We start from the raw sequence: 25,648 nt of genomic DNA on the forward strand, positions 1-25,648 counted from the left end.
GGGATTTGAGAGTCAACCCAGGCCTGTGTGACTCCCTGGCTGCCTGCCAAGAGTGAAAATTTTCTAACATCTAGAAGGGCATGAAGGTGACGGGGCACAAGACCTGTAGGGGCAACAAATGGGTCCTGCCTGAGACTTGATTATCAGCAGGCCCTGCAAATCCAGGCTAATCGGATGCCACCTGGCTTCTCTTCTGAGAACTGAAAATGCTGCGGCTGATTTACCAGGGTCATCCTGGCCCCCCCAGCATGGTCTTGGGGCTGGATGGAGTGCTCACAGAGTGGAACCTGTCCTCCCAGCAGTGTCCTTGGACGTCATTCTGGCTCCTGTGACTGTGCGCAGTGCTGTCGTGCCTTCATCCTCCTTGGGTCTTTAGTGTACTGCACCTCTCTCATCCTCAGTTTCAAAGTTGTACCCCCTGGGAGTAACCCCGCCTGCATGTCTGGAGGGTCCGGAGGTTCTAGGTTCCTGTGGGAGCCTCCAGGCGTATTATTACGGGCTAGTTCTGGCGATACCAAGGACTGCACGTCTTGGAGGCCCTTTGCCGAACCCCTTCCCTCGCGCTCCTAGATCCGCGCCGCAGCGCCCCCTCAGCCACCAGGGGCCGCCCTGAAGCGGGGCTCCTCGAGCGTGGGGCGGGGAAAGGGGCGGGACACAGCAGTACCTGGGCCGCCCTGGAGCCGGGGGTGGGCTCTCCGGGGACAGCCTGCTTCCCCCCAGATCCGCACTGCCAGGCGCCTCGGAGCTCAGGGCTCCGGGCGTAGAGGCTGCTCTGTCACATGGGCGGTGGCGACGGGGCCGCATTTAAGCGGCCGGGGTACGGCGCCCGCCTCCAGCGAGTGCTCGGGCTTGGCTCCCGCCAGGCGCCCCGCTCTCTGCCCGCTCGGGGCCCCGCTCGCCGCACCGCGCCTCCTGCGCCCGGCCATGCGAGCGCGGGCCCCGCTGCGATGAGCTCGCACATCGCCAAAAGCGAGTCCAAGACGTCGCTGCTGAAGGCGGCTGCGGCGACGAGCGGGGGCAGCCGGGTTCCCCGCCACGGCCCTGCTCGGGAGACAGGGCTGCCTAGCCGCCGGCTGCCCGATACCTGCCCTGGCACGCCGCTGCCGTCCGGGGACCCCAGTTCGCGGAGGCCCCTGTGCTGGCCGACTCCGCGAGAGGAGGGTGCGCGGGGGAGCCGGCGCGGGCTCCCCCAGGCACACTGCAGGCCCCGGGAGGCGCTGCCGGCCGCGGCGTCCCGACCTTCGCCCCGGTCCCCGCTGCCGCTGGCCCGCGGGCGGGATGGGGAGGAACGGGGGCTGTCCCCGGAGCTCCTCCGGTGCTCGCAGCGAGCCCCGGGTCGCGGGGTCTCCGCTCCAGCTGCCGCGTCCGAGGCAGACCCGTTCCTCCACCGGCTGCGCCCCATGCTCAGCTCCGCCTTCGGCCAGGTAAGGGCCGCGCCTCCCGTCCGTGCTCGCTGGAGAGGCACTCGGGACCCTGCCGCGACTGCGCACCCACAACCTTCCTCCTGCTGCCTGCGGCCCCCAGTCACGCTTTCCCAGTCCTCCTGCAGCTACGCGCCCTTGCCCGCGGTACTCCTCCCCCGGTGCCTGATTCAGCACCCTGTGCGCTGTCCACGCTCCGGGCCTCTTTTGGGTGAGACACCACCGCATAGCCTCTCCACCTGCCATAGTGGGCCTGTTCTGGAAGGGATGACCTCCACAAGTCGCCTGGAGATTTGCAGGGGTCAAGGAGGGGAGCTCTGATCAGGTAGCACCAAACCCACTTTTCTGGACTCTGGCCAAGACCACCAGTGAGCGAGTTAAGAGAGCAATGGGTTTGGGGCCTTGGGATCAAGAGTGGGGCACCTCGGGGCATGCAGCCTTGCTAGGGGATGATGCACCCTAGCCATTGCCTGTGGTTGCCACGAAGACTGGGGAAAGTTAGTGGAGCTAAAATATGAGAAGAGTCTGGGTAGGCATGCAGGGGCTGTGCAGAGCTGTTGCTCACCCTGGAACTTTGGGGTGTTTAGGATATTACAGTTTCAGGGGGGCCACTGGGATAGCAGGTGGGCAGCTGTGAGTCACAGGGTGGGAAATTATATCCTGAGACTCCTAGTGTGAGCTGGTGTGCATTCTAGGGTCGGGAAGGTGACTAAGGGGTCTCCAGTGGCTCCTGTGGTTTTCTCTAGGCCTTTCTCTCAAGGTACCAGGCAGCCGGACATCTGACCTTAAAAAAGAGCCCTGTAGTCATAATCCAGTTTGGGGGTGTGCCGCAGGGGGGAGAGCCCCGACAGAACGGAACCTGTGCACTCCCGAGCAAAGCCAGGATGTCCTTTAGTGCTGAACCCATAATTAAATCAAACTCACTGACACGGCGCTGATACAGTTCTGCTGCAGCCTCTAAGGAGGGGTGTAATGCAGAGGTCTGGTCAGCCGGTTGGCACTGTGTGTAACGGAAGCGGGGGCCGAGTCTTTCTGTAGTGGAGAGAATCCGTTTCAAGCTCCTGGCTTACTGTGCTAGATCAGAATTCCAAGGAGGCCGTGTATGTTTTGCCTCAGATCTGCACATTGCTTTCCAAAATACTACTTCGCAGTGGCTGATGCCGGTGGAGGTCCGACATGAAGGCAGCTACACACGGAGCTGAGTCTCACGGGGTTGCTGTGGTGGGGTGACGGGCCACCAGCGCGTGGCTTTGTTCCCGCGGGGAGCCCTCGTTAGCTGAGTTTGCTGGAAACCATTCTCCAGCGCAGAGATTTGGATGCGGCGGAGCTGTGAGAGTTAGTGTGGCAACACGTTGCGGGAGAGGTTCGCTGTGGTGGCTGATGTAGTGGTGGGGAGGTGCGGGGTGTCGGGGCGTTGCTCAGGCAGGGGCAATGAACAGGGAGACAGCAGTGAACGGGGAGCTGGGGTGCCGGCCCCCCTGGAGCTTGTTCAGCAGTTCAGCAGTTTGGAGGGCAGGTTATGGATCCAGAACCGCACACTCGCTGGTTATTTTGTTTGCTGGGGACTTGACTTCGTCTCTGGAAAAAGAGCCCTTTCCTTCCAGCCTTGCAGAATTTGCCTACACGGGCCCTTAGTGAGCTCAGCGTGTCTCAGCTACCTGCTTTTCTTCCCACTTCTACTTTCCCTGTCGTTAAATGAAGAATATCCTCCAGCCCAATGTTCCGAAATGTCACCAGAGTCATCTGAGTCAGGAAGAGCTGGAAGGTCCCATCAAATATTTACCACCTCCTTCTGGAAGCTCTTGCCACGGGAGTGGCAGAGTCTTTCTTCAAAGCTGTGGTACACACAGTTGGGCTCCCTGCTGACGGCTCTGAGGCATCTGCTCGGGCAGCATGGGCAGTAGCAGCAAAGCCTCGCCTGGGACTTCTGTGCTAGTCTCCCGCGACGGGGAATAAGTCTCTCCTTCATTTTGTTTCCATTGAGATTTCTGTCCTGAGAGACAGGATCAGGACCAAGAAAAGGCAAAAGGGATTCTGAATGCAGAAACTTTCAGATAGGATCTGCCTAGACAAAATACAAACCCTGGGGAGCGTATTTGTTGTGTCTCCCAAGTTCATGTTAATGATCACTTAACTTCATCAGGCCTGTCCCTTTATATGCATGGCAGGGACGGTACCAGCGCCTCAGCAGGCTGGGGGAGGTTGAATGGGATCAGGGTGTCTGCACAGAGCTCGGCCCAGTGTGTGGCCCCGATCAAAGGCTCCCTCCATCAGCGTTAGTTATTGTCGGTATTGCTGCTGCTGTTGGTTAACCACCAAGGGCCCTGTCAGGTTGTTTTCCTTCTGTTTGTGATAGAGTCGGGGAGAGCCAGGGTTCCCAGGGACACTGAAGGTACCAAGACAGACTCCAGCAGTAGGGGGAGAGGAATCAGAATTCTTCCAGTGACCTTACAGAGAGCATCCTCACTGCCTGCAGGGAGCCAGTGTGGTTTTCAGGTTGAACCTGGGGAGAGTGTAGGGCTGCAGGTCCCAGTCTCAGCTCTATCACTGCCCAGCGCCGTGACCTTGGGCCTCTTTTTTTTTTTTCTTTTGGTCTGTGTTCATCCAGGAACGAGATTGACAAAAACTGCCTTGCAGAATTATCGCAAAGCTTCTACAAGATTAACTATGTCAAATGGCCTGGCTCGGAGTGGGTGTTGGAAAGAGGACAGCCTTCATTAACATTATTATTCTTGTTCATAGAGTAATTGTCTGAATGAGGGCCCGTACTTTGAAAGCTGTCTCTGAGCCAGGTGAGGAAGGACATTAAAGGAAGGAGCTGAATGACGAAGGCCCTTCCCTAGCACCCTCTCTGTGGCTGGCTGTGGACATGCACCCAGCTGCCTGGAGAGCTGTGCTGTCAGAAACTAACTCAGAATGGGCCTGACTTGGGGCAACTCTTGGCATCGGGTCTTGGAAAACTATTTTAAGAACGGTGTTTCTGTTCCGTACCCTAAGTTTGGGGAGAAACACCCCGTGCAGAGGAGACAAATACAAATAAAGCCCACGGCACTGCTCCATCCTTTTTTTTTAAGCTATAGACACATCTCTTTTAATTTGGGTAGGTTATTCCAATTCCCAAACTGCTTTGCACATAGTAGGATCACTATGATCCTCTGTCCTAGTGAGTGAATCAATGAATGAATGATTGATTGGGTGGGATCAGGGTGTCTGCAGAGGTTTCTTAGCTCCTATAGTATTGATGGGGGAGAGAGACCGTGATGGTGTGGGTCCTAACAGATTTAGTTGCCCCAGGCCTGTGTTTCCAGGATGAGGGCTGTGCATAGCATTCACTCCTGCCAGGCCCACTCTCCCTGCTGCTCTCAGAGAGGGCTGGGAGCCCTCACTGCCTCTTCCCTGGGGCTTGGGAAAGGAGACAGCGAAGGTCAGTTTGTGGTTAACATCAGTCGAGGAAAGTTCCCCAGAACGTCTGCATTTGCCTCTGGCTGTTTTGGGGAAGCAGCAAGGGTACTTGAGACATTTGTCTAGAGCCCATGTAACAGTTGACAAAGTATCTTTTCATTGTCTTATCTCCACAGCAACCTGTGAAGGTTAGCATTATCTTCCACCATTTTAGAGAGTGCAGAGCCTCAGGAGAGGGGAAGTGGCCGGTGCAAAGGTCACACAGGACCGTGAAGTGGTCTGCCCGTCTCTGAACCACCTGCCTGTGCCACACCTACTGGTCTGGGGGGACGTCACTGAAGTGTGTTTTCTATTTGTCAAAAGGAACCGCAAAGTACAAGTTATGACCTGTTTTTTTCTGAATGTCTTAACTCTGGGCTGCCATCCAAGTTCAGATGCTGGCGATCGAACTGATCAGAGCCAGTGAAGGGCAGCCTCGCTCCTAATCAGGAATAATCAGCAACGGGTTTATCCTTCTTATCCCTCTGATCCTATTATTCCGTCCCAGAACTCCAAGTGTGGCTCCCAGGGGCCCAGGCCCTGCTGCCACACTGAATGCGGGTGGGGAGGTGGGGCTGCGCCGTGTGCTTTGCTCCTCCGAGAAGCTGCCACCGGCCAGCCCCATGAAAACCTTCCTAGGAAGGGTCGAGCCACCTGCCCCTCCCAGATTGCCAGTTCCCCCTGTCACTCAGGATCATCAGTTCCCCGCCTGCTGAGCCAAAAAATAACTTAAGCAAGCTCTAGGTTTGAATCCCTGAATCCCTGGTTGCCCTTAAGCCTCCAGCGGGGATCAACATCCTCCTCCCTCAAGAATGATGGGGTTTCTTCAAAGTATGTGACTTATTTTAATTAACAAGTTAAGGTCAGGAATTTATTATTTTAATCATGTTTTCAGGTGACAACGGAGGGCAGAAGTAATACCTTACTTTGCAAAGCCTTTACTTAGAAGTGTTTTTCTGTCTGTAGCTGTGGTCTTCACCACAATCCTCCGAGATAGAAAGGTCAGATATTATGTCCATGTTACAATTAAGGAAACTGGGATTCAGAGAAATTGACTCATTTATACAGGCCACGTGGTTAGAAAATGGTAAACTGGGCCTCACATCCCGCCCTTGGGACTCCATACTCTACATTCTTATGTCCTGTTAGCATTGACTGAGTGTCTGCTGAGTGCCAGGCGTCACGTTGAGGGGTGTGATCTATTTTCTTATTCAATTGTCCACACTCTCCATCACAAGCAAAACCTCCGACCCATCTCCAAATGTCTACATCTAAAGTAAGCAACATTTAAAAACGTGTGCCAGGGCAAAGTGCATGACTTCTCCATAGGGGACGGCCCGCCTGCTTCCCGTTTCCAAGGACAAGCCATTTCGACAAGCAGGTGCTGTGCTCAGGATGGCCTGTAGGGGGCAGGAGTCACCAGGTCTGTGTGGGTATCCTGCTACGGGAATGGAGGTCCCACCTGGCTCTCTAAGACCAATGCTGGGCTGGGGAAGGGGCACCTTCTAGGTTCCTGGCACTGTGCCAAGCCTTTGCATGCATTAACTCATTAACTCCTCAGATGAGCCCTATGAGGGAAGGGTTATTAGGGTACCCATTTTATCAATAAAGAATCCCAGGCTCAGAAAAATGAACAGACCCTGGCTGGTGTGGCTCAGTGGATTGAGTGCCGACCTGCAAACCAAAGGGTCACTGATTCAATTCCAGTCAGGGCATGTGCCTGGGTTGTGGGCCAGGTCCCCAGTTGGGGGGCGCATGAGAGGCAACCACACCTTGTTTCTCCTTCCCTTCCCTTGTCTCTAAAAATAAGTATAATCTTTAAAAAAAGAGAGAAAGAGAAAGGTGAACAGGTCTTCAAGGTCACACAGTAGCTGCTAGACAGCAGAGCAAGATTTGAACCCAAGTCTGACTCTGCATTCCAAGCTCTTAGGCCCCATGTCAGTCGTTGTGGGCACGGGCTTACTGGGGCCCACCATACCTGTTAAATCAGGGTCTCTGGGGAAGCTCCCCAGCGAGCCTGGCCTGCAGCTGGTGCTGGGAGGTCTGCGTTTCACTCTGCCGCCTTTCCACGTGTCCGCTTGTGCAGGCGGTGCGAACCGGGTTCCTACCCGGAACCTAGCCCACTTCCCCTGGGGGTCTCTCGGGAGCCCTAGTGTTGCTTGCTTTCTTCTTCTTTTTTTTAAACTCACTTTTCTTTTTATTGAATTTATGAGGGTGACATTTGTTAATACAATTATATAGGTTTTAGGGGTACAATTCTATACTATATCATCTGTGAGCTTTTCCAAAGAGCCTGCAGTTGGTCCGTTTTCTGGCTTTGAGCTACAAGTCTTTCCTGATCTTCCTGAATTAAGTCACATTCTCAGAGTTTTTGTGTTTCCCCTTCATAGTGTTTACCTGATATGTAATTAAGTGTGTTCCTAGCTCTCCAATATCCCTCGCCCACCTGCGAGAACATGAGCTCCTTGACACCAGGGACCGTGTTTCCCCTGTTGCCACACATCCAGAGCCAGGCATGGTGCCTGGCACGTAAATACTGGACGTCACGATACTTCTTCCTTCCATCTGAATAATTACTTATAGAGTACCTGCCACGTGCCATGCACTTCGCCACGGACGCTTTACAAGCAAGAGAGAGGAAACCCCATTTTCCAGGCAAGGAAACTGAAGCTCTGGAACGTGAGACGTCAGAAGCCAGCAGAGGCAGAACTCGACCCAGGCTTGTAGATCCTTCCCATTCATCTGAGTCTGTTGCTCTTCTTCCTGACCCTGACCCCTGCCTGACCCGCAGCCCCCTCAGAGTTGCTGCTTTGTGCTGTTTCCAAGGAACAGGGCTTTGAAGAAGGCACTTAAGTTGGCTGCTTGCTCTTCCAGCTTCTCAGTGTCTTCACCCCTTTTCTTCCCTTTTGGGGAAAACCACCCCCCAGGCTCCTCCCTCTGCCCTCAGGGGCTGCCCCTCCTTCTCCACCAGAGGTTTGGCCCAAACAAGGCCACAGAACAGCTAGCCCGACTAAACCATCCTGACGCTGATGCGGTCCTCAGCAGCAGCACTGTCTTCGGGAGTTGCCCAGGGACCGTCTTCCCCAGCAACCTGCGAGCAAGCCTGTGGCGCCTTCTGGGCGGCGCCCCGCTCATCTGCCCTAAGGGGAGTTCTGACTAGCTGCCCAAAACTGGACACAGAGTCCTGGAAGAGGAGCCCTGGGGACTGAAAGCTCTTTCACTGGCGCCGGTAAGGGTTGTCGCAATCCGAGCTGGGAAGAATTCGGCTTGCCAACCTACCTCTGGTGCCCCCTGCTGGGAAAAGCTGGGTGCAGGGAAACAGCGGCACTTCTGTCTCGGGTCATCTGGCTGGGGCTGTGGATCTCCAGTGTCACAACTGAGGCTCAAGATGAACTGATACCAAAGCTGGAACCTGGAAGAACGAGGAAGAGCCAGTCACCTAATAAGTTCGTCGTGGGACCTTGAAGACCGCTTTGCAGAGGGCGATCTCTCTGCCCTGCACCCGGAGGACGCTGGCGAGAGACCCTTGCTCAGGACTGGGCAGAGGATTAGGGGCAGGCTCGTGGCCCTCACCCAAGCCCTCTGCAGCTGGGCGGCGAAGGGAGCAGTGCTGCTGCTCACCGCTGCTGGCTCCGCTGTGCTTCCAGTCCCCGGAGCCTCATCCCATTTCACTGACAAGGCAAGTGTGAAAAATGGAGCGTGATGGAGACGTCACAAGCTCTCCCAGGCCTGCTCTCACTCCAGCTGCGATTGCCAGGGGGCTGTTTGGATGAGCTTGTCCCTGTGTGCTTGCGTCTCTGTGTGTGTGAGTGAATGCACATACGAGGCTGGGAGCTGGGAGGCGCTCTGGCTTTGGGGACCCAAACTGGCCCGATTCCCCCCCTGGGTCTGCTGGCCTAATTCCCAGCTGCAGCTGCCATTCTGGACACTCCCCCCACCCAACCCACCGAAGGCAATCTCTCTGCAGCTTTGGCAGCTGGGAGAGGAGGGGCTGGGGGTGGGGGGGAGTGGGCCCGAGAGGACTGAGCGCTAATCTGGTGGAGATGATCCAGCCGCCCTCTCCCGGCTCCGCCGCCCTCTGCCATCAGCTCCCTGGGCGATTCTCTCTGTGCCCTGCATGCTCCCCTCCTGCCTTCATCTCCTTAAGAAAGTGCCCAGAAAGTTAAACACACACACACACACACACACACACACACAATCCACCAAAAAAAAAAATCAGGAGCAGGCAGACGAGTGAGGGAGCAGGCAGACGAGTGAGGGAGCACGCGCGCTGGAGAGGGCTCAGATCAGTCCTGGAGGAAGAGCGGCGCAGGCGGAGGGAGGCTGGGGTTGGCAGTGCCCGGGGCTGAGGTCTCTGAGCCCCCAGGAGCCTCCTTCATGGCCCCGGGGATCCTGAGAGGGGCTGCCTCGGCTTAGGATGGGCAACTGTGTCAAGTCTCCTCTGAGGAATCTCTCTAGGAAGGTATGTTTCTGGGTTCCCAGGACCCGGGGTGGGGGATTCGGGCGTCTGCCCACCTGTCCCAGAGGGTGAGCGTGGAGGGGGTGGGCATCTGAGGCTTGCTACCCTCCCTGTGGGTTCTGTCTAGAGCTGCTTCCCTGTCGTAACCTCCGGCTTACCTCCTGCCACACTTCCCTGCGTCCCAGACTCGGAGCTGGAGACGGGACATGGAGCCGCATGGGGGGCTGGTTCGGGAATGTGCACAAAATGTGGGGAAGAACCAGGTAGCTCCTGCGACGTGAAATGGAAAGTGGGGGTCCTGTGGGTGTCTGAGTGGGCAGACCCCTTGAAGCTGGCTGGATCGGAAGATGGTTGAGCTGAGCTTTGGCCTCGCTGCTCCTAAGGCTCCTCAGTATTAGGGCCTTGGGCTTATTCGCCCCCTGTGAGGGTCTTGGACCCTCTCTGGTGGGTCTCCAAGCCCTCAGAGTTGTGGGTTTTAGGTAGATCCTATTGCCGCTGAAAGGAAGCAAGCAGGGTATCCCCTGTTACCCTCGATAATTCTTGATCAGGTCAGAGAACCTCAGCTAGGACCAGACTGGCTCAGGGACCAGAATGGTTTCCACTGAGAAATAGGATGTTGAGCAAAGGCGTCTGCGTGTCACAGACCCTGTAGTGGATTCAGTGCTGTACACCGGGACAGTGTCTTCTTGCAGGAACTCCTTTTGGAAAGCGAGTGATCCTCTCCAGCACATCTTTCGTGCAAGCCTGGGCTGGCATCTGTAGGGTTTGCTTCCTGCGGGCTCTGCCTATGTCTCGGTCCTCTGTAGTCAGGTCCATAGAGGAAACTCCTAGTTGTCACTTCCTAGAGGAAGAGGGAGTGAGGGGGATGCCTCCCTGCAGCACTTTCCTTTTCCAGACAAGGAACTTAAATTGCCACCCAGGTTAAGTGACTTACCCAAGGTCTCAGGTTTGCTAATGACACCTCTGCCCCCAGCCCCCTCCTACCTCCTTGGTCAGCTGACAGCCTCTCAGTTGAGGACCTCGCAGGCTTTTCTGCTGCTCATCGTCTTCCTCATTTCGCTGAGCTGCTCGCCTCAAATTCCCTTTCGTCTTTGCTGTTCCTTGGATCCTGCTGAGGGTTGGCTGTTTCTTCTGTGCACCCTCCTCCCATCACCTGCCATCTTCTTAGGGGGGGGGTTTTGCACCAGAAGCAGCCTCCACACTGTTGCAGAGAAGTAGAAATTGATCTGATTTCGTTTCGAGGACCACGGAGTGGCTTTTCCCCTGGTTCTGTCCAGAGCTTGAAGAGGAGAATTTAAGAACAAGAATCATTCGTTGGTGCCACCCCACCCATCTTCCCTTACACAGCAGAGGGCTTAAGAGTCAGACTTCTCAGGTTTCCTCTTTCCAGCTGTGTGACCTTGGGCAAGTTACCTGACCTCTCTGGGCCTCAGCTTTTTTGTCCATCAAGTGGAAATACTAATAGCCACCTGGTCAGGTGATTGTGAGAACTAAATAAAATGTCGTGCACACTGCCTGGATTATAGACTCAATGACTGTTAGCTAGTAGTACCATCGTAATCATAATTTTCCACTCAGTGTTCTGAGAAGGTGGGTGGGGAAAAAGGAAAAGTAGGAGAGGTTTTGAGTCTAGGGAATAAGGTTAAAGGTTGCAATAAAACTTACTGTATCAATTTCATGTTTTTAATAAAAGCAACAGTTGCTTTTTCATGAATATTAGCAAAGGTACCCAGCCTCTGTTATCTCGTTTTCTCTTTTCCACCAAATAGTTCTCTTGGCTGTGTTAGAGGCAAAGGAGCTGGACTCTGAGATCAGAACTTCCCTAAGGCCGGCCAGCCAACTGGGCACCAAGCTGGGCCTTAAACCCGGCCCGTGTGAATCCAGGGCTGGTATTTCATTTTTATTTTTGCCTCTCCCTTCTTCCTGCTGTCAGAAATGTTATTCATAGAGTCTGCAGTCTGACCTGACACGTCATCCGGTCCAGATTCCCACTGACAGCAGCACTCCCGCTCCCACCTCACTGGGCGCTCGCTCCTTCAGCTTCTCCTTGAGCGCCTTCGGGGAGAGGGAGCTTGGACCCGTCTGACCTTGGCCAGCTTCTGCGGCTGGAGAGCTGTTAGGTCATGAGGCCTCCTGGGCCCTCCTGTTGCCATGCCACCCTCAGGAGACGTCCACTCGGTGCCAGGGGACTCAGTGCACCCGTGGGCCACCACCCGCCGGGCTTCCTGCTGGTTGCGGGGAACTGGCGATGGGGAGAGGCAGCCTGCTCCAGGCGCTAGGAGGGCGAGCCCAGGCTGTTGGGTGCCATCACGGGCCAGGGAAGAATAGCAGCCTCCCGGGGCAGCTTGGTGCCAGGCAGGATTATGATCCAGAGGCTCAGTGGAAAGTCCCCAGCCGCCACGGGCTCACTCTCTGTGGGAGCAAGTTGTCTTCCACCCTTGTGTCTTTCCTGACTGTCAAGCATTCCCCCGCTTCCTCTGGAGTCAGAAGTAAATGCCTTCTGGCACCCGGCGGCTCTTAAGTTGCATCACTGTTACTATCATCGTCATCATCCTTGTCATCGTCATTGTCATCGCCATGGCAACCCCACGGATTCCGCTTTTACCAGGTTCTAGGCGCTAGCTCATTCATTTCTCACAAGAGTCCCATGCGTCGCCATGGTTATCCCCATTGCTTACAGAAGGAAACTAGAGCGCAGACAGGGGAAGTGACCTGCCCAAGGTCACAAAGCAAGCAAGTGGCAGAGCTGGAATCGTCCCTAAGACCATTTGAGTCCAAAGCAGGTGCACAAAAACCGCCTCTCAGAGTTCCGCACAGCCTGCCGCTGCCTCCTGCCTGGGCTGTTCTCATTCTGGGCCCAGTGTGCGCGCAAGGCAGCCAGAACTAAACCGCTGCCTCTCTCCAAACGTCTCCTGAGGTTGTGTCCTGGGACTGAGCCACCTTGTGTGGTCCCAGGCTTCCTTGGAGCCAGCCTCCGGTCAGTCGGGCAGGTCCCTCTGGCTCTGGCCTTGCTCTGGCTACGTCCTGGGAGCCCATGTGAGTGCGGCTGAGGCTCTGAACCTCCTTTGGCTTCAAATCAGAATGGCCATTGGTCTGCCCGGCATCCCTTAAATCCTGAGATTACCTAAGGCTCACCCTTACTGCACTCACTGAGCTTGGGCCTTGGACTGAGGTCCTTCACCTTGGATCTTGAGTTGCTGCTTCCCCACCGCAGAACCAGAATACTGTTTCTCCCTCTCTAGGCCTGGAAGGGGCTTAGGAAGGCAAAGGGGAGTCTAGTCTGTAGCCGGCCCCACGGCGTGGGCCCCTGGGGAGAGGACACGTGAGAGGGCAAGGCGAGAGGGGCAGGTTACTCTGCTTCTCAGCCGGGGAGGGCAGGCTGCCCCTGCGTTAAGATCTTCTCCCCGGTTTGACCTTCTTTGAGCCAGAGGAGCCTGGCAGGAAGAAGAGTGTGAAGCAAGATGAAAGGGTAGGGTGTGCAGCTCTGGACTCGTGGGGGCCCCGGGCGTCCTGCGGAGGCTGGGGTGGGATAGAATGTTGTGTCTGGATGCTGCTCTTGTCCTGAGGGGGACGGTCTGTGGGCAGTGCTGACTTTTTATAGCTGCATGGGAACCGCCAGGCGGAGGATGGGTTGGCCGGGGCCTGGGAGCACAGCTATATTCGGTAAGCAGAGAGGGCCCATGCCTCAGCCTCCAGAGGTCAGCAGGCTGCACCAGGCGGGGAGCCAGGGAGGCGGGAGGGGGGAGGGAGACTTGCTGGTGAACGAGTGTCTAGTCTGGAGGCCGCAAACTGGGTGGGACCCGACCCGCAGATGTGCTTTGTGTTACCCGCCGGAAGGTCTGATGCTTTGGGCCCCTCCTTCGGAGGGCACACGCAGCCTCCACTTAGCCCCAGCCTCCCACCTCTCACACCCGCCCGCTTCGTTCACCATAGCCGTGGAGCCCCCAGCCCAGCAGACCAGCTGAGGTTGCCCTCTGCTCCGACTGTCCTCACTGCCGTCCAGCGGGGGTCCAGCGGGGGTCCAGCAGGGGTAGGCTGGAAGGCAGTTTGGGAACTCAGCCCCAGGGTTTGCACTGGGGCGTTGGGACAGTGCTGGGAGAGGGCGTTCCTCCATTCATCTCTCAATGGAAACTTGCCATTGGTTGGAACGGAAGCCTCCCGCTGCCTGCCTTTCTCTCTGAGCCTCTGCACACACATGAGTGTGATTCTCTGCACGTGTGTGTGTCATGTTTGTGTGTGTGTGTGTATGCACCTGAGCCACCTGGTGGGTACCACACCCAGCTCTCCCTGGAACATCTGTTTCAGCCAAGGACCGGAGACCAACTATTGGACCAATTTAACGCCTGCCCTTGAGCATCCTGAGGGCTCTCTGACCCCTGCTGTTGGACTCTCACGGGTCTGCTCTTGAGGACAGCTCCCTCTAGGACCAAGAGCCCGGCTGGGGCCAGGCGGCCCCGCTGGGCGGGAAGGTGACGCCTGCCTCTCTTTTGTGTTTGCTTGGTGCTGGCTGAAGATGCGCCAGGAGGAGACGACCAGCTACAGGGCGGTGCAGACGAGCGAGGAGGGGCTGGCGGCTGGCGGCGACCTTCCGGGACCGCTGCTGATGCTGGCCCAGAACTGCGCCGTCATGCACAACCTGCTGGGCCCTGCCTGCATCTTCCTGCGCAAGGGCTTCGCTGAGAACAGGCAGCCTGTACGTAAGTCGGCCCCCGCAGAGCCATGCTGGGCTTGGCTTCACGGGGCGTGAGGAGGTGCTGGGAAGAAGCGGGGCTCTGTACACGGAAGCGTGTGTCCCCCAGCAGACACACCGCAGACGCTAACCTGCGAACCTGATCCCTAAAGTTTCCCGCTCATGGCTGCAAAGCACTGGTGAGTCCGCCTCCATGAGCAAGAAGTAACGGCAGCAGCTAACATTGCTGTGGGATTTTTTCCGAGCACTTAACTACATGCCAGGCACTGTGCTAAGAGCTTTGGTGCGTTTTCTCGTTTGAGACTCAGAGCAACTCTGAGAGGTGGGTACTATTATCCCATTTTACAGATGAGGAAACTGCATTGGAGGAGTCACCTGCCCAAGGTAACAGCTTGCGGGCGATGGAGGTGGGACTCAGGTTCTGGGAGCTGAGTCAGGGCCTCCTGGGCCCGGAACAGCAGTGCCGGGTGCACAGCACTGTCCAGCAGGACTTCCTGCCGCACTGGCAACGCTCGACAACCTGCCCTGTCCAGTACAGCAGCCACTAGCCGCGTGTGGCTACTGAGCACTTGACATATGACTAGTGTGACTGAGGAATTGAATTATTAATTCTGTTTAATTCCCATTCAAATTTAAATAGCCACACGTGGCTGCTGTATTGGCCAACCTCCTTCAGGTGTCTGAACAGCCACAGGGAGGAGGGAAACAATGATGGTGTTACAGATACAAACTTGCGTAGGTTCCACTTATTGAACGCCACGCACTAGACACTTTACGTGCCTCGTTCTGTGGCGCTCGCAGAGGCCCTGGAGGTGGGTCCTGGTGTGGCCCTCTTTCACAGGCGAGGAGCCCGCGGCCCACAGAAGTGGCCCGCCCGTAGCTAGGACGCAGCAGGTCTGAGCTTTGCACCCGAGTCTGTCTGACTCTGGAGGCCGAGCTCTTCTCCCTGGCCATGTCAGTCTCAGAGAAAGGAGTGTGCGCGTGCTCGTTTCCACCTGACTTCCCCCACGTTGCTCATGGGCTCCCTGCCACGTGGGCGGGCGTCTCCGTTCCGCTCCAGAGCACAGCACACAAACCCCTGCGTCTCTGCACAGAGGAGGGTGCGGCGCAAGCGCCAGCCACCAGGACGAGCCAGACCACAGGTCCGCAGCAGAGGGGCGCCTGGCTTTCCCGCCCCCTGACTCCGTCGGTACAGGAGGCGTGGGGGAGGCTGCAGTGGGGGTCAGCAGCACCTCACTTCTCCAGTTCTTCGGAGCTGGTCCTGGGGAAGCCAGGGGCTGCTGGAGCCCGAGCAGTGGGAAGGACTGTTATGTCTAAGCAACTTGTCCCGGCGAGCACTCTCTGCCACAGGCACACCCATGGTGCTCGCTCACGTTTGCTTCCTGGGGGCCGGGTCTTGCGGAAGACATCTTTTTTGGTTACTCAAGATCCAAGTCTGACTTAGACCGGCTACATGGGGGGAAGATAGGGGTTAGGTGGGGGGTGGAGTGACAACCTGTGCACTGTGCGCCGTGACAGGCTTGTTAATGGCAGTCCGTACGGTCATCTAACAGAGGCACACACCTTCCGTGAAGCCTGCCCTCGGCCACAAGGGCAGGACCTGGCAGCTCGCAGCCTGCCCGTCCCAAGCACATGTACACAGTCAATGCTGCCCTGCCTCTTAGAGCCCCCTCTGAGCACCGGGTCCTGTGCGCCTGCTTGCCCCACAGGACATTGCCTAGTAGCCCCTTTCTAGAAGATGCTCCGATTTTCCGGGGCTGGGGCCCCTTCCTCCGAGGCTGGTTTGGAGTGGGTCGGCCGCAGCTGTCTCTACCCTCCCTGACCCTTTTGGCTAGAACAGCCTGTGTGCACAGCTGAGATGCCTCATGCTCACGGTGGCACACCTGCATGTCTGTACTCACGACAGGTGTGCCCATACCTGGCGTGCACTTCCTCGGGGCAAGCACTTCCTCGGGGCAAGCACACCTGCCCTATGTTCTCCCTGGCCAAAGGCAGGGAGCTGTGTCACGTGGGGAAGAGGAGCCCTGTGGACCAGTTTGGGAGCTCACTGAGCAGGTCCAGCTGGGCAGCCGCACCTGTTTTGTGCAGTCGGCGTCCCTCCTGGGCAGGCCCGGAGCCACTGGCCCCTCACCAGCTGCAGCCACCCTCTGCATCCTGTGGGCCTGCTATTTAGAGACTTCTCTGCCACCTGTTGTGATGCTGAGACCCAGGGTTTCCTTGACTCCCCAAGGAGGCTTGGGCACTGCTTGAGGCTTTAGTTGTGTGCTCTGGATCCTGGTGGCAGCCGGAGACACTGGCGGCCCCCAGGGTCCTACGCTGTGTCCTCCGACAGGGCAAAGTGTAGGCTGGGGGTCAAATCGGAGAAGGTAGAGCAGTGCCCGAGAAGCAGGGCACAGCCCTAATCCTGCCTCCGCAGCCTCGGGTCCTCCTCCTCCTCCTCTCTCGGCCGCCTGTTTAGTCCCGCTCTCTCTCCCCTCCAGCCCCTCTCTCCTCCCATTACCTTGCAGGCCTCCCTTGTGTCGTGACCTCCCGCAGACCCTGTTTCATTTGCAGGTTTTCGCCTCAGGACCAGCTCTGTTCTCTGACGTATTCTTGTGTCCGAAATAAGGGGCTGGGCGCAGAGTTTCTGCACCCAGGCTTGATGGGGCCCTTGGGTCCCCGGGCCTCACCCATGACGGGGGGAGGCCTGGGGGCGCACATTCTCCCCTCAGGGCCGGGGTCCAGGCTTGCCACTGCTGCAGCCCCAACACCTGCACCCAGTGCTTGCTGCCACTTCCTCGCATGGCCCGCAGGCTGGGCATTCTGGGGCTCCGGGCCCCTCGCAGCTGCTAACAGGACGTGTTCTTTCGTTTCAGGACAGATCACTGCGGCCAGAGGAGATTGAAGGTAAGACCTGGCCCTTTGGGGAAAGGGTTTCTCAGCCATCCCGGAAGCTGAGGGAAGGGAGCCTGGGGGGAGGAGAGGCAGGGACACCCTGGCCTGCAGGGACAGGGCCTGTCAGAGCCGGGCATCCTCGCGGGCCGGGGGTCAGAGGGGTGCAGGGTCAGGGGCCGCTCCAAGCCAGTGGGCCCTGTGGCTGTCTTTGCCCCCAGAAGCTCTGTGGGTCCCACCCCCAAGCGCGCCCACCTTTGTTCCCTTCCCCAGAGCTCCGAGAGGCCTTCAGAGAGTTTGACAAGGACAAGGACGGCTACATCAACTGCCGGGACCTGGGCAACTGCATGCGCACCATGGGCTACATGCCCACCGAGATGGAGCTTATTGAGCTGTCCCAGCAGATCAACATGAACCGTGAGTCCCTCCGCGGGCACCTCCTTCCCTGGCCCCACCGCCCTGAGCCATTCTTGGACAGACCACCTGCCCGTGGCCACCTCTCTGTCTCGTGTGGCCTTTGGTTAAACCTTGGGCCTGGCCCTGGGCAGGTCAAGGAGGGGTTGGTGGTGCCCTCCACCACCTGGCTGGAGACGCAGAATGGTTAGATGGAGGGCCTGACTCTTTCCTCTGTCCCCAGTGGGTGGCCATGTGGATTTTGATGACTTTGTGGAGCTAATGGGACCTAAACTCCTGGCGGAGACGGCCGATATGATTGGAGTGAAAGAATTGCGAGACGCCTTCCGAGAGGTGGGCAGGCGGGGCGTGGGTGGGTCGTTAGGATCCCAGCCCCATGGTGGCAGCTTGAAAAGGAACCTGAACGCTGGGTTCCAGACCCGAGAAGGGGCTTGGGCAGAGAAAGTTCTCTGCGGGGAGGAGGGGCAGTGACTCTGGAGAAGGAGCTCACCCTGAGGAACTGCTCCTGACCGTCTCCATGCTGTAGCTGCCTTTCCCTCCTTCCTGCCCCCTCTAGTTCGACACCAACGGTGACGGGGAGATCAGCACCAGTGAGTTGCGAGAGGCCATGAGGAAACTCCTCGGTCATCAGGTGGGACATCGAGACATAGAGGAAATTATCCGAGATGTGGACCTCAATGGGGATGGCCGTGTGGACTTTGAAGGTAGGTGGGGCTTGCAAGTGGGCAAGAAAGTGGCCATCCGTGGAGCCCTGCCCCGGTACGCCCACCGCGCACCCATCAGTCTGTTCCCGTTCTCCATCCCCCACGCTTCCGTCCTGCCAGCCCTCCATCCGTGCACGCCAGTCTGCCTCCCGTCTCTGTACCTGTCCACCCGCCCGTCCACCCACCCGTCCATCCCTGTCTCTCTGTCCGTCCGTCCATCCATCCATCCATCCATCTCTTCATCTGTCCAGGTTCCTATTTATCCACTCATCCATCTCTAAACAGTTATTCACAGAACCATTTACCCATGCTCTTCTCTACCCACCCATGCATCCATCCACTCATCCTTCTTCGTTTTTAGATTTCACTTATTTATTTTTAGAGAGAGAGGAAGGGGGACAGAGAGGGAGAGAAACAGCAGTGTGTGGTCACCTCTCACATGCCCTCTATGGGGGACCTGGCTCGAAACCCCGGCACGTGCCTTGACTGGGAATTGAACCAAGTGACCCTTTGGTTGGAAGGCTGGTGCTGAATCCACTGAGCCACACCAGCCAGGGCCACTCGTCCTTCTGTCATTCTCCCATGCATCCGTCTGCTCACCCGTCGACCTGCACGCGTCTGTCCGTGCATCCGTGCGTCCCTACCCCTGTTCATACGTTTGTGTGTGTGTATCTGTCTGTCTGTATTCCTACCCGTACCTCATTGGTCTGTTCATCTATCCGTATAGTCACTTTCCCATCAGTGTCCATCTATGCATCCGTCCATCCATCCGTCTCCACCGGTCTGTCCGTGTCCCTCCACGGAAGGTGTTTTCCCAGTGCCACGTCCCTCACACTGGCACTGACCCGTGTTTTTCGGACTATAAGATGTACCTTTCTCCCCCACCTCCTGCCAAATTTGGGAGGAATGATGGTCGTTAATGCTGCTGTTGAGTTCTGTTTACATTTACATTGGTGAACTATTATGTCACTTATGTTATTAAATATTTTACCACGTTTTTTTGCTTCAAAATTTTTTTTTTCCTATATTCCTCCTCCAAAACCTAGGTGCGTCTTGTGGTCCGAAAAACACGGCAGGTAGGCCCCCAAGATCTGACCACAGCCCACCTTCCCACCTGCGGCTCCTGCCATTTCTTCGCTCCCACTGCCCCTTACAGCTGGACCACAGGACTTGTGGTCCGTGAACTTGCTAGGCTCCTGTTTGAACACAGTGTTCTTTCTGTCAGGATGCCTTTCATTCCGTTGTCCGCGTGGGCTAAGTTCTGTTCATCTTCAGTTCTGCTCATCCTTCAAGATCCTGCCGCGGCCGCGGGGCACTCCCTTCCACCCTTCTTCCTGGGTTCTCCCGATCGCACTTCCTCTTTCCTGGGCCTCGCGGCACATCAGGGTCACCCATGTTCTTCACATTGTCCCCTACCTGCCACTCACAGTTGTCCCTCCGCTTGACTCTGAACTTCTTCATAAGAGGAACCTTGTTTTTCTTCTCTCTGCATTTCCCGTGTAACTCAGTACCTGGCATGTAGCTAATGCTCCGTGAAAGGTTTTTTTTTTAAGGAATCAGCAACAATCACAGTAGTTAGCCTTTATTGTACATTTATTATATACCAGCCCCGTTACATATTTCACCTCATTTAACCCTCGTGAGGACTCTCTAGACTGCACCGTTACTGCCTCATGAGAGGAGGAAGCCGAGGCTCAGAGCAGTCATGTGACTTGCTCAGGGTCGCCTGACTAGTAAGAAGCAGAGCTGTGCCATCAGCCCAGGTCTGGCATCTCAACCGCTGCACACGTCGCACCGTGCACGGCGCCGTGTGCAGCACTGTGAGCTGCACGGGAAAGGTGCAGGAAAGCACCGACTCCGTTCTCCAGACACGGGGTGCTGAGCAGAAAGGCTGGATGAGCACATGCCTGGCTGTGTGTCCAGAACACAGAGGTGGGGAGGCCCTTTATGGGAAGTAGTTGTTCTTCAAGGTTGAGTAGAGTGTGGCTGGAGGGAGAGAAGGCTTTGCTGCCTCCAGATGGAACATCTCAGAATGTCCTGTGTCAGGTGAGTGCCCCTCACAGGTGGCTGCCCTTCCCTGAGGGCCCAGCGCCCCCATCCACTCCTCCTGCATGGTCATGCACCTCTGTGTGCTGAGACCCAATCCCCCTGCCTTGGGGAGCCTAAGACCAGCAAGGGGACAGAAGCCAGCAGTATAGCTCGTGCTGTTTGGGGGGAGTGTAGTGGGCTGTGGCGTGCAGAGGGGGTGCCTGTACCAATCTGCAGGAGGGATAGGGAAGGCTTTCTGCAGGAGCTTATACATAAACAGCGCTAAGAAATGAGTAGGAGCTACCAGGTGAAAACGAAGGAAGAAATATTTATCCAAATGAAACCTGCACATGGATGTTTATAGCAGCTTTGTTCATAACTGCCAAAACCTGGCAGCAACCAAGATGTCCTTCGGTAGACAAATGGATAAATAATCTGCAGTCCACTTGACAATGGGATGTTATTCAGAGCTGGGAAGAAACAAGCTATCCGGCCATGAGAAGATATGGAGGAAACTTGAATTCATACTATACTGAGTGGAAGGAGCCCGTCTGGAAAGGCTACACACTGTGTGATTCCAACTCTAGGACGTTCTGGAAAAGGTGGTGTTTTGGAGACAGGAATGGACCAGGGCTTGCGGGGGCTGTGCCGGGAGGGAGGGACGAGTGGGCGGAGCAGAGGGTTTGGGGCAGCGAAACCGCCCTGTGTGAGACAGTGATGGTGGGCACGTGTCACTCATTACACACATTTGTTCAAACCGTAGAATTGACACCACCATGGCTGAACCTCATGTGAACTGGGCTTGGGGTGATGGTGACGTGCCAGCGCCGCTCATCAATTGTAACAGTTGTTGGTGGCGGGGGAGGGGTGCCTCTGTGGAAGTGGGGAGTGTGTGGGAACTCTGGGTACTTCGTGCTTGACTTTGCTGTGGACCTAAAACTGCTCTAAAGGGGGAAGCCCAGTCTGAAAGAAGAAGGGCGAGGGGACAAGCTGCAAGGAAGCTGTGAAGGGGTGAAAGGAGTGGGAGTGAGCCCGTGGCCCCAGCGGTGCCGCAGGGGAGAGCGCGTAACTGGGGGGTGAGCGGGGAGACAGGAGGCTGGAGGTGTCAGCTGGGGCCAGAGGAGGGAGGGCCCGGAGGTCATGTGACGATAAGGGACATTATCCGTGAGCATCCACGGTAATGTGGGTGGGGGTCAGGTTTGAGAAGGGAGTCAGATGTGCTGCTTAGAAAGCTCGAGCTAGCTGCTGTGTAGAAAGAAGGTGGGTTCGAGGGGCCCCCTGATGTGGGGGGCCGGCCGGAGTCAGGAGCAGTGGCAACGGAGGGGGAACCTGAGGAAATCTGGAGGCAGTGCCCTGGGCCGGCCCTGACGGCTGCTCTCTCCCCGCTCTCCTGTGCCCTCCCAGAGTTTGTCCGGATGATGTCCCGCTGAGGCCGGAAGGGCCCCTCCAGGACCGCCAAGCTCCCACGGGCAGGGGGAAGAGGAGCCGGAGCTCGCCTCACCCCGCTGTAGCTGCCGAGAGCCCAGGACGTACTGGCGGATGGGGCCTGCCTGCACCCCGGGGAGGTGCCCACCCCGGACCCCCCACCCCTCCGCACTGTGAAAGACTCGCGATTCCTGCAACTGGAAAGGGGGGCGCCCGCCGACAAGGAGGCCACAGTGCCAAGCCCGCAGAGGTCATGCCAGGCGCCAAGCGCTATGTACCCAGCCGCTGCTGGCTGGGTGGGCCAGGGAGCCCGCCAGCAGATCCCACCACAGCATGTCTGCCCCGGGGCAAAGCCTCTTGCTGCCCTCCCAGCTCTGTGCCCATCCCAGCTCGCCTCAGCCCTGTTATCTCAGAACCAATAAAAATATTTCCGAGAGCAAGACAGCCATGGGGGTCTTTGCTTTTTGGGCCTGGTGGGATGACATGTTTCTTGGGTACCAGCTACATTCCCAGAACTGGCTGAACATTCCTGCTTTCAACATGCGCTTACTGAGGACCCCTTAGACACCCAGCCACCTCCTCCCTGACCTCAGGAGCCAGAACCTGGTACCTTTACTCAAAAGGCAGGCTTGAGGCTGTAGCGATGTAGCTGGGACGCAGCTGGCACACAAGGTCAGGTTCTACAGTAAGCCCTCAATGTTCAAGTGACACCACATATAACGAAACCAATTTTACCATAGGCTGTTGGATACAAACAAGAGTTAAGTTCCTACGTATCTCATTATTCTAGGACCTGCCGTATAAGAAAAAGAAAGCCCATTGGGTAAGCATCTATCAGGGTCTGCCCCACTTCCTGTCTTACTGGCACTTTCACCTTGGTCAGGGAAACCGACATGAAATGATCACACTGTCATGTGGTTACGAACTGTGATGCTACCATTAAGGAAAAAGGGACCTTTGAGGGGGTAGAATGAGGAGGACCGGCCTTCTCTGGGCAGATGAGGGAGGCTGTCCTGAGGAAGTGAGCACAAGGTTTTCACACTGGAGGACACCCGCGTGTGTGTGAGGGGACAGATGGTAGAAACAGCTGCCATCCTCTCCCCCCGGCAAGAAGCAGAATTGTAGGGTGGTTAGGCTCTGGGTTTATTTGCTGTGTGTCTTTGGGCCGGTCACATCCCCTCTCTAAACCTCAGTTTGCTCGAATGTAACGGGATAATAAAGGCTGATGAAGTTCACAGTGAGTGTTCTCAGGGCATTGCATTGCACACCTCTAGGGGCCACTATTGACCTAACTGCGGTGGAGTTGCGCCATGTGGCACAATTATTTCACAGCCCATTATAATCATCGTAAGTCATTCAGCTAAGTGAAGGGCGGAAGGAGTCCAGAGGAGAAGCCTGTGGGCGGAGGTTGCCCAGAATCTTTGACAGGCGTGGGGCATAATCAGGGGTGTGGGACAGACCCAGGTGTTCCGAGCCAGTGGCTCTCAGATTCTAGTGTGTGTAAGAATCCCCTGGAGGATTTGTGAGGCCGCAGGTCCGGGCCCGACTCTGGTGGTTCTGATGCAGTGTTTGGGGTGGGTCCATGACTCTGCATCCCTAACAAGCTCCCAGGGGATGCTGACGCTGCCCAGCCTGCGGACCACAATTTGAATAGCAGAGCTATAAATTCCAGACATGCGGGAGACAGGTGTGCTTCCAGGCGGCCGAGGGGGAGGGGTGCCGAGGACTGAAGGCTGGAGGTGGGAGGTGCGTGGACTCTGCCATGCCCGTGACGTGCGGCCCAGGGACGATCCTTGTGCTTAGACCTGGTGGGAGATGTGGGAAAGACTGCGGGCCCCTGCCAGAAGCCTGTGTAATCCCCATGTCCCTGAGGGCCGGAGGGCCGAGAGCTCCAAATTCACTCAAATAATCCAATTCTGAGGCTAAGCCCTTGGCGCCGTGCCCCCTGGCAGCCTGCGGCCCTGCTGCTCCGGTGCCCACTCAGCTCGGCCCACAGGCCCCAGATCTGCGCTGTTTCAGAAACGCAGCGTTTTTGGAGGACTGGGGGAGCGACCTGTGGCAAGGGGGTGTCTGTTAGCTGCCAGGGTGGGCCCCTGGGGCACTGTAGGGAGGGAGTGAACTTGGGGTGTTAGGTAGGACGCTTCTGTCCTTAGTGTGACCTCTTAGGAGAACAGACACGTGGCTTTGATTACGTGACTTGGCGATGTAGCCAAGGAACAGTTCCGAGGAGGCCTGGTGCCCAGGACAAGGGGAGGCCCAGGGGCTGGGTGGGCCTCTGCCTCCTCCAAGGCTGAAACTGGAACGCCTCACCTTGAACTTGTCTTAAATTTAGGGGTGCCTAGTAAGATTGTTTGAAGAAAGGGCTGTGTTACTTTCCAAGACTGAGACCCATTGTCCCAGAAGGAACCCATCCAAGGCAGGAATTCTTCCCGTGACTCGTACTGCACAACAGCATGGCACCCCCTCATGGGGCCCTCGCTGTGTGTGTCATCTCAGAGGAGCTCTGCTTGTCTGAGAGCTCTCACACGGAGCCCAGAGCCTGGAGCCTGGCTTTGCCTCCCAGTGACCCGCCAAGTCCAGTTCATTCACACCTGCATGCACCTGATATTTACTGAGCAGTTAGTATGTGCCAGGTCCTGTGCCCAGGTCCCTGTCTTCCAGGAGCTCAGACTCTAGGAGGGGAAACATAAGAAAACAGACAGGTATGATGTAATAGTACTGCTTCCTGGGTTACTCCCCAAGGTCAGCCTAGGAGAAGTGGGGGTACATAAAAGTCAGCCAGTCCAATCTGGCTGGGTCGGGGTGGAAGGGACAGATGTGCTGGGACCTGAAGGATCAGCTGTGCTTAGAGACAGTGAGGGGAAGAGTGTTTCTGGTTGAGGGAACAGCACAAGCAAAGCCCAGAGGAAAGAAGAGCATGGCCCCTTTGGGAAATGGAGCAATCCATCTGCCTGGTGTTCTGAGCTGGAGGGAGATGCAGAGAGAGATGACGCTCATCAGAGGGGCAGGGTCCGATCCCACCGCAGGCCTGGGAGGGTGGGGAGGCTCAGGTGGGACCTCCAAGGGGCTGCCTTCTTGTGTGAGCCAGGCCCATGGCGGCAGAAGCCTTGGTGCCCACGGCAGGCTTGCCTTTGGGGCAGGTAGGTCCGGAGGGTGGAGCAAATCACAGAGCAGCTGCGGGCAGGCAGCCTGCGGCACTGTGGTTAAGAACATGGCTATGATCAAAAGGCAGAGAAAACAGACATTCTGTGCCCCTGAGGGAAGAACACAGCCCGTGGGGTCTTGCCCAAAGGATGAACCTTGAGTCTGATCACGCCTCCAGAGCCCGCGGGCAATTGGCAGGAAGTTTAGAGAACAGAGGAGCGTTGAGTGGTTCTGTATTGCATCAGCGAACTCAGACTGGGAAACCCCCAGGTCAAGTGGTCGAGCTCTTCAACAGACAAATGACAAGAAAAAGCAAGAGACGGAGGGAGGACTTGGAGATTAAAAGAGATTTCAGAGAGAAAAAAATGTTAGAAAAAAATCAAGTTAGAGAAACCAAGTTAGGAAAAAATGGGCCTGGCTGAGCAGTGTTTAGGGTGAAAAAAACCACAAAGAAACACAAGGCAATTATTCCCGTGAAAGTCTAAATAAGCGGTTGCTTTCAGAGATTGGGGAGGGGCAGCTGTGTGGGGAGAGTCACAGAGAGGGGGTCACAGAGAGGGGGTGTCGGGCAAAGTTCGATTTCTCAACCCATGTGGGGTTTTCTTGCTTTATAATAATGCACTGAGTTGCACATTTGTTCTGTATGTTTCTTCTGTTTGTCCTGTTTTACAATGAAAAGAATTTCAAAAAGGCGAACTCAGGGGCCAGCCACCTGGATTCAAAACCCAGCTCTGCCGCTTATTAGCTGTACCCTCTTGGGTAAGTTTCACCACCCTCTGGGCCTCAGCTTCCTCATCTGGGGATGCTGTTTAGGGTGTTCTGAAGCTTGAACGAGTCAGTGTACTCGAAGCCTTCAGAAAAGTGCCTGGCACACAGTACATGTGAGAAAAATTTTTGCAGTGATGGTTGTATTGTTATTCCCTATCTCCCTGCCCCCTCTCCCATGAGTCCTCAAGTTTCTGGGATCCCTCTCTCTCGAGGAAGGGGGAAGGAAGCGCCAGCCACGACAGCCTTCGGTGGCCATGGTCAAGGGCAAGACGAGCGCAGTCCA

General features: G+C 56.5%; 1 protein-coding gene across 4 annotated transcripts; it reads left to right on the top strand.

The window, feature by feature from the left end:
• The first annotated feature begins 699 nt into the window (after positions 1–699).
• On the top strand, positions 700–21,897 carry CABP1 (calcium binding protein 1). Of its 4 annotated transcripts, none has more exons than XM_028527973.2 (7): positions 700–1,424; positions 13,835–14,014; positions 16,867–16,897; positions 17,156–17,299; positions 17,520–17,629; positions 17,853–18,000; positions 21,433–21,897. In XM_028527973.2, exons 1-7 carry the CDS (start codon positions 780–782, stop codon positions 21,456–21,458), a joined length of 1,284 nt encoding a protein of 427 aa, XP_028383774.1. In that variant the 5' UTR covers positions 700–779; the 3' UTR covers positions 21,459–21,897. The 4 variants fall into 4 exon arrangements, with proteins under 4 accessions (XP_028383774.1, XP_028383775.1, XP_028383776.1 ...); XM_028527975.2 differs by lacking the exon at positions 700–1,424 and adding an exon at positions 9,107–9,324; XM_028527974.2 differs by lacking the exon at positions 13,835–14,014 and having other exon boundaries at positions 701–1,424.
• Positions 21,898–25,648: the final 3,751 nt, after the last annotated feature.

The sequence above is a fragment of the Phyllostomus discolor genome, chromosome 13 (genome assembly GCF_004126475.2).
Source record: "Phyllostomus discolor isolate MPI-MPIP mPhyDis1 chromosome 13, mPhyDis1.pri.v3, whole genome shotgun sequence".
NCBI lineage: Eukaryota > Metazoa > Chordata > Mammalia > Chiroptera > Phyllostomidae > Phyllostomus > Phyllostomus discolor.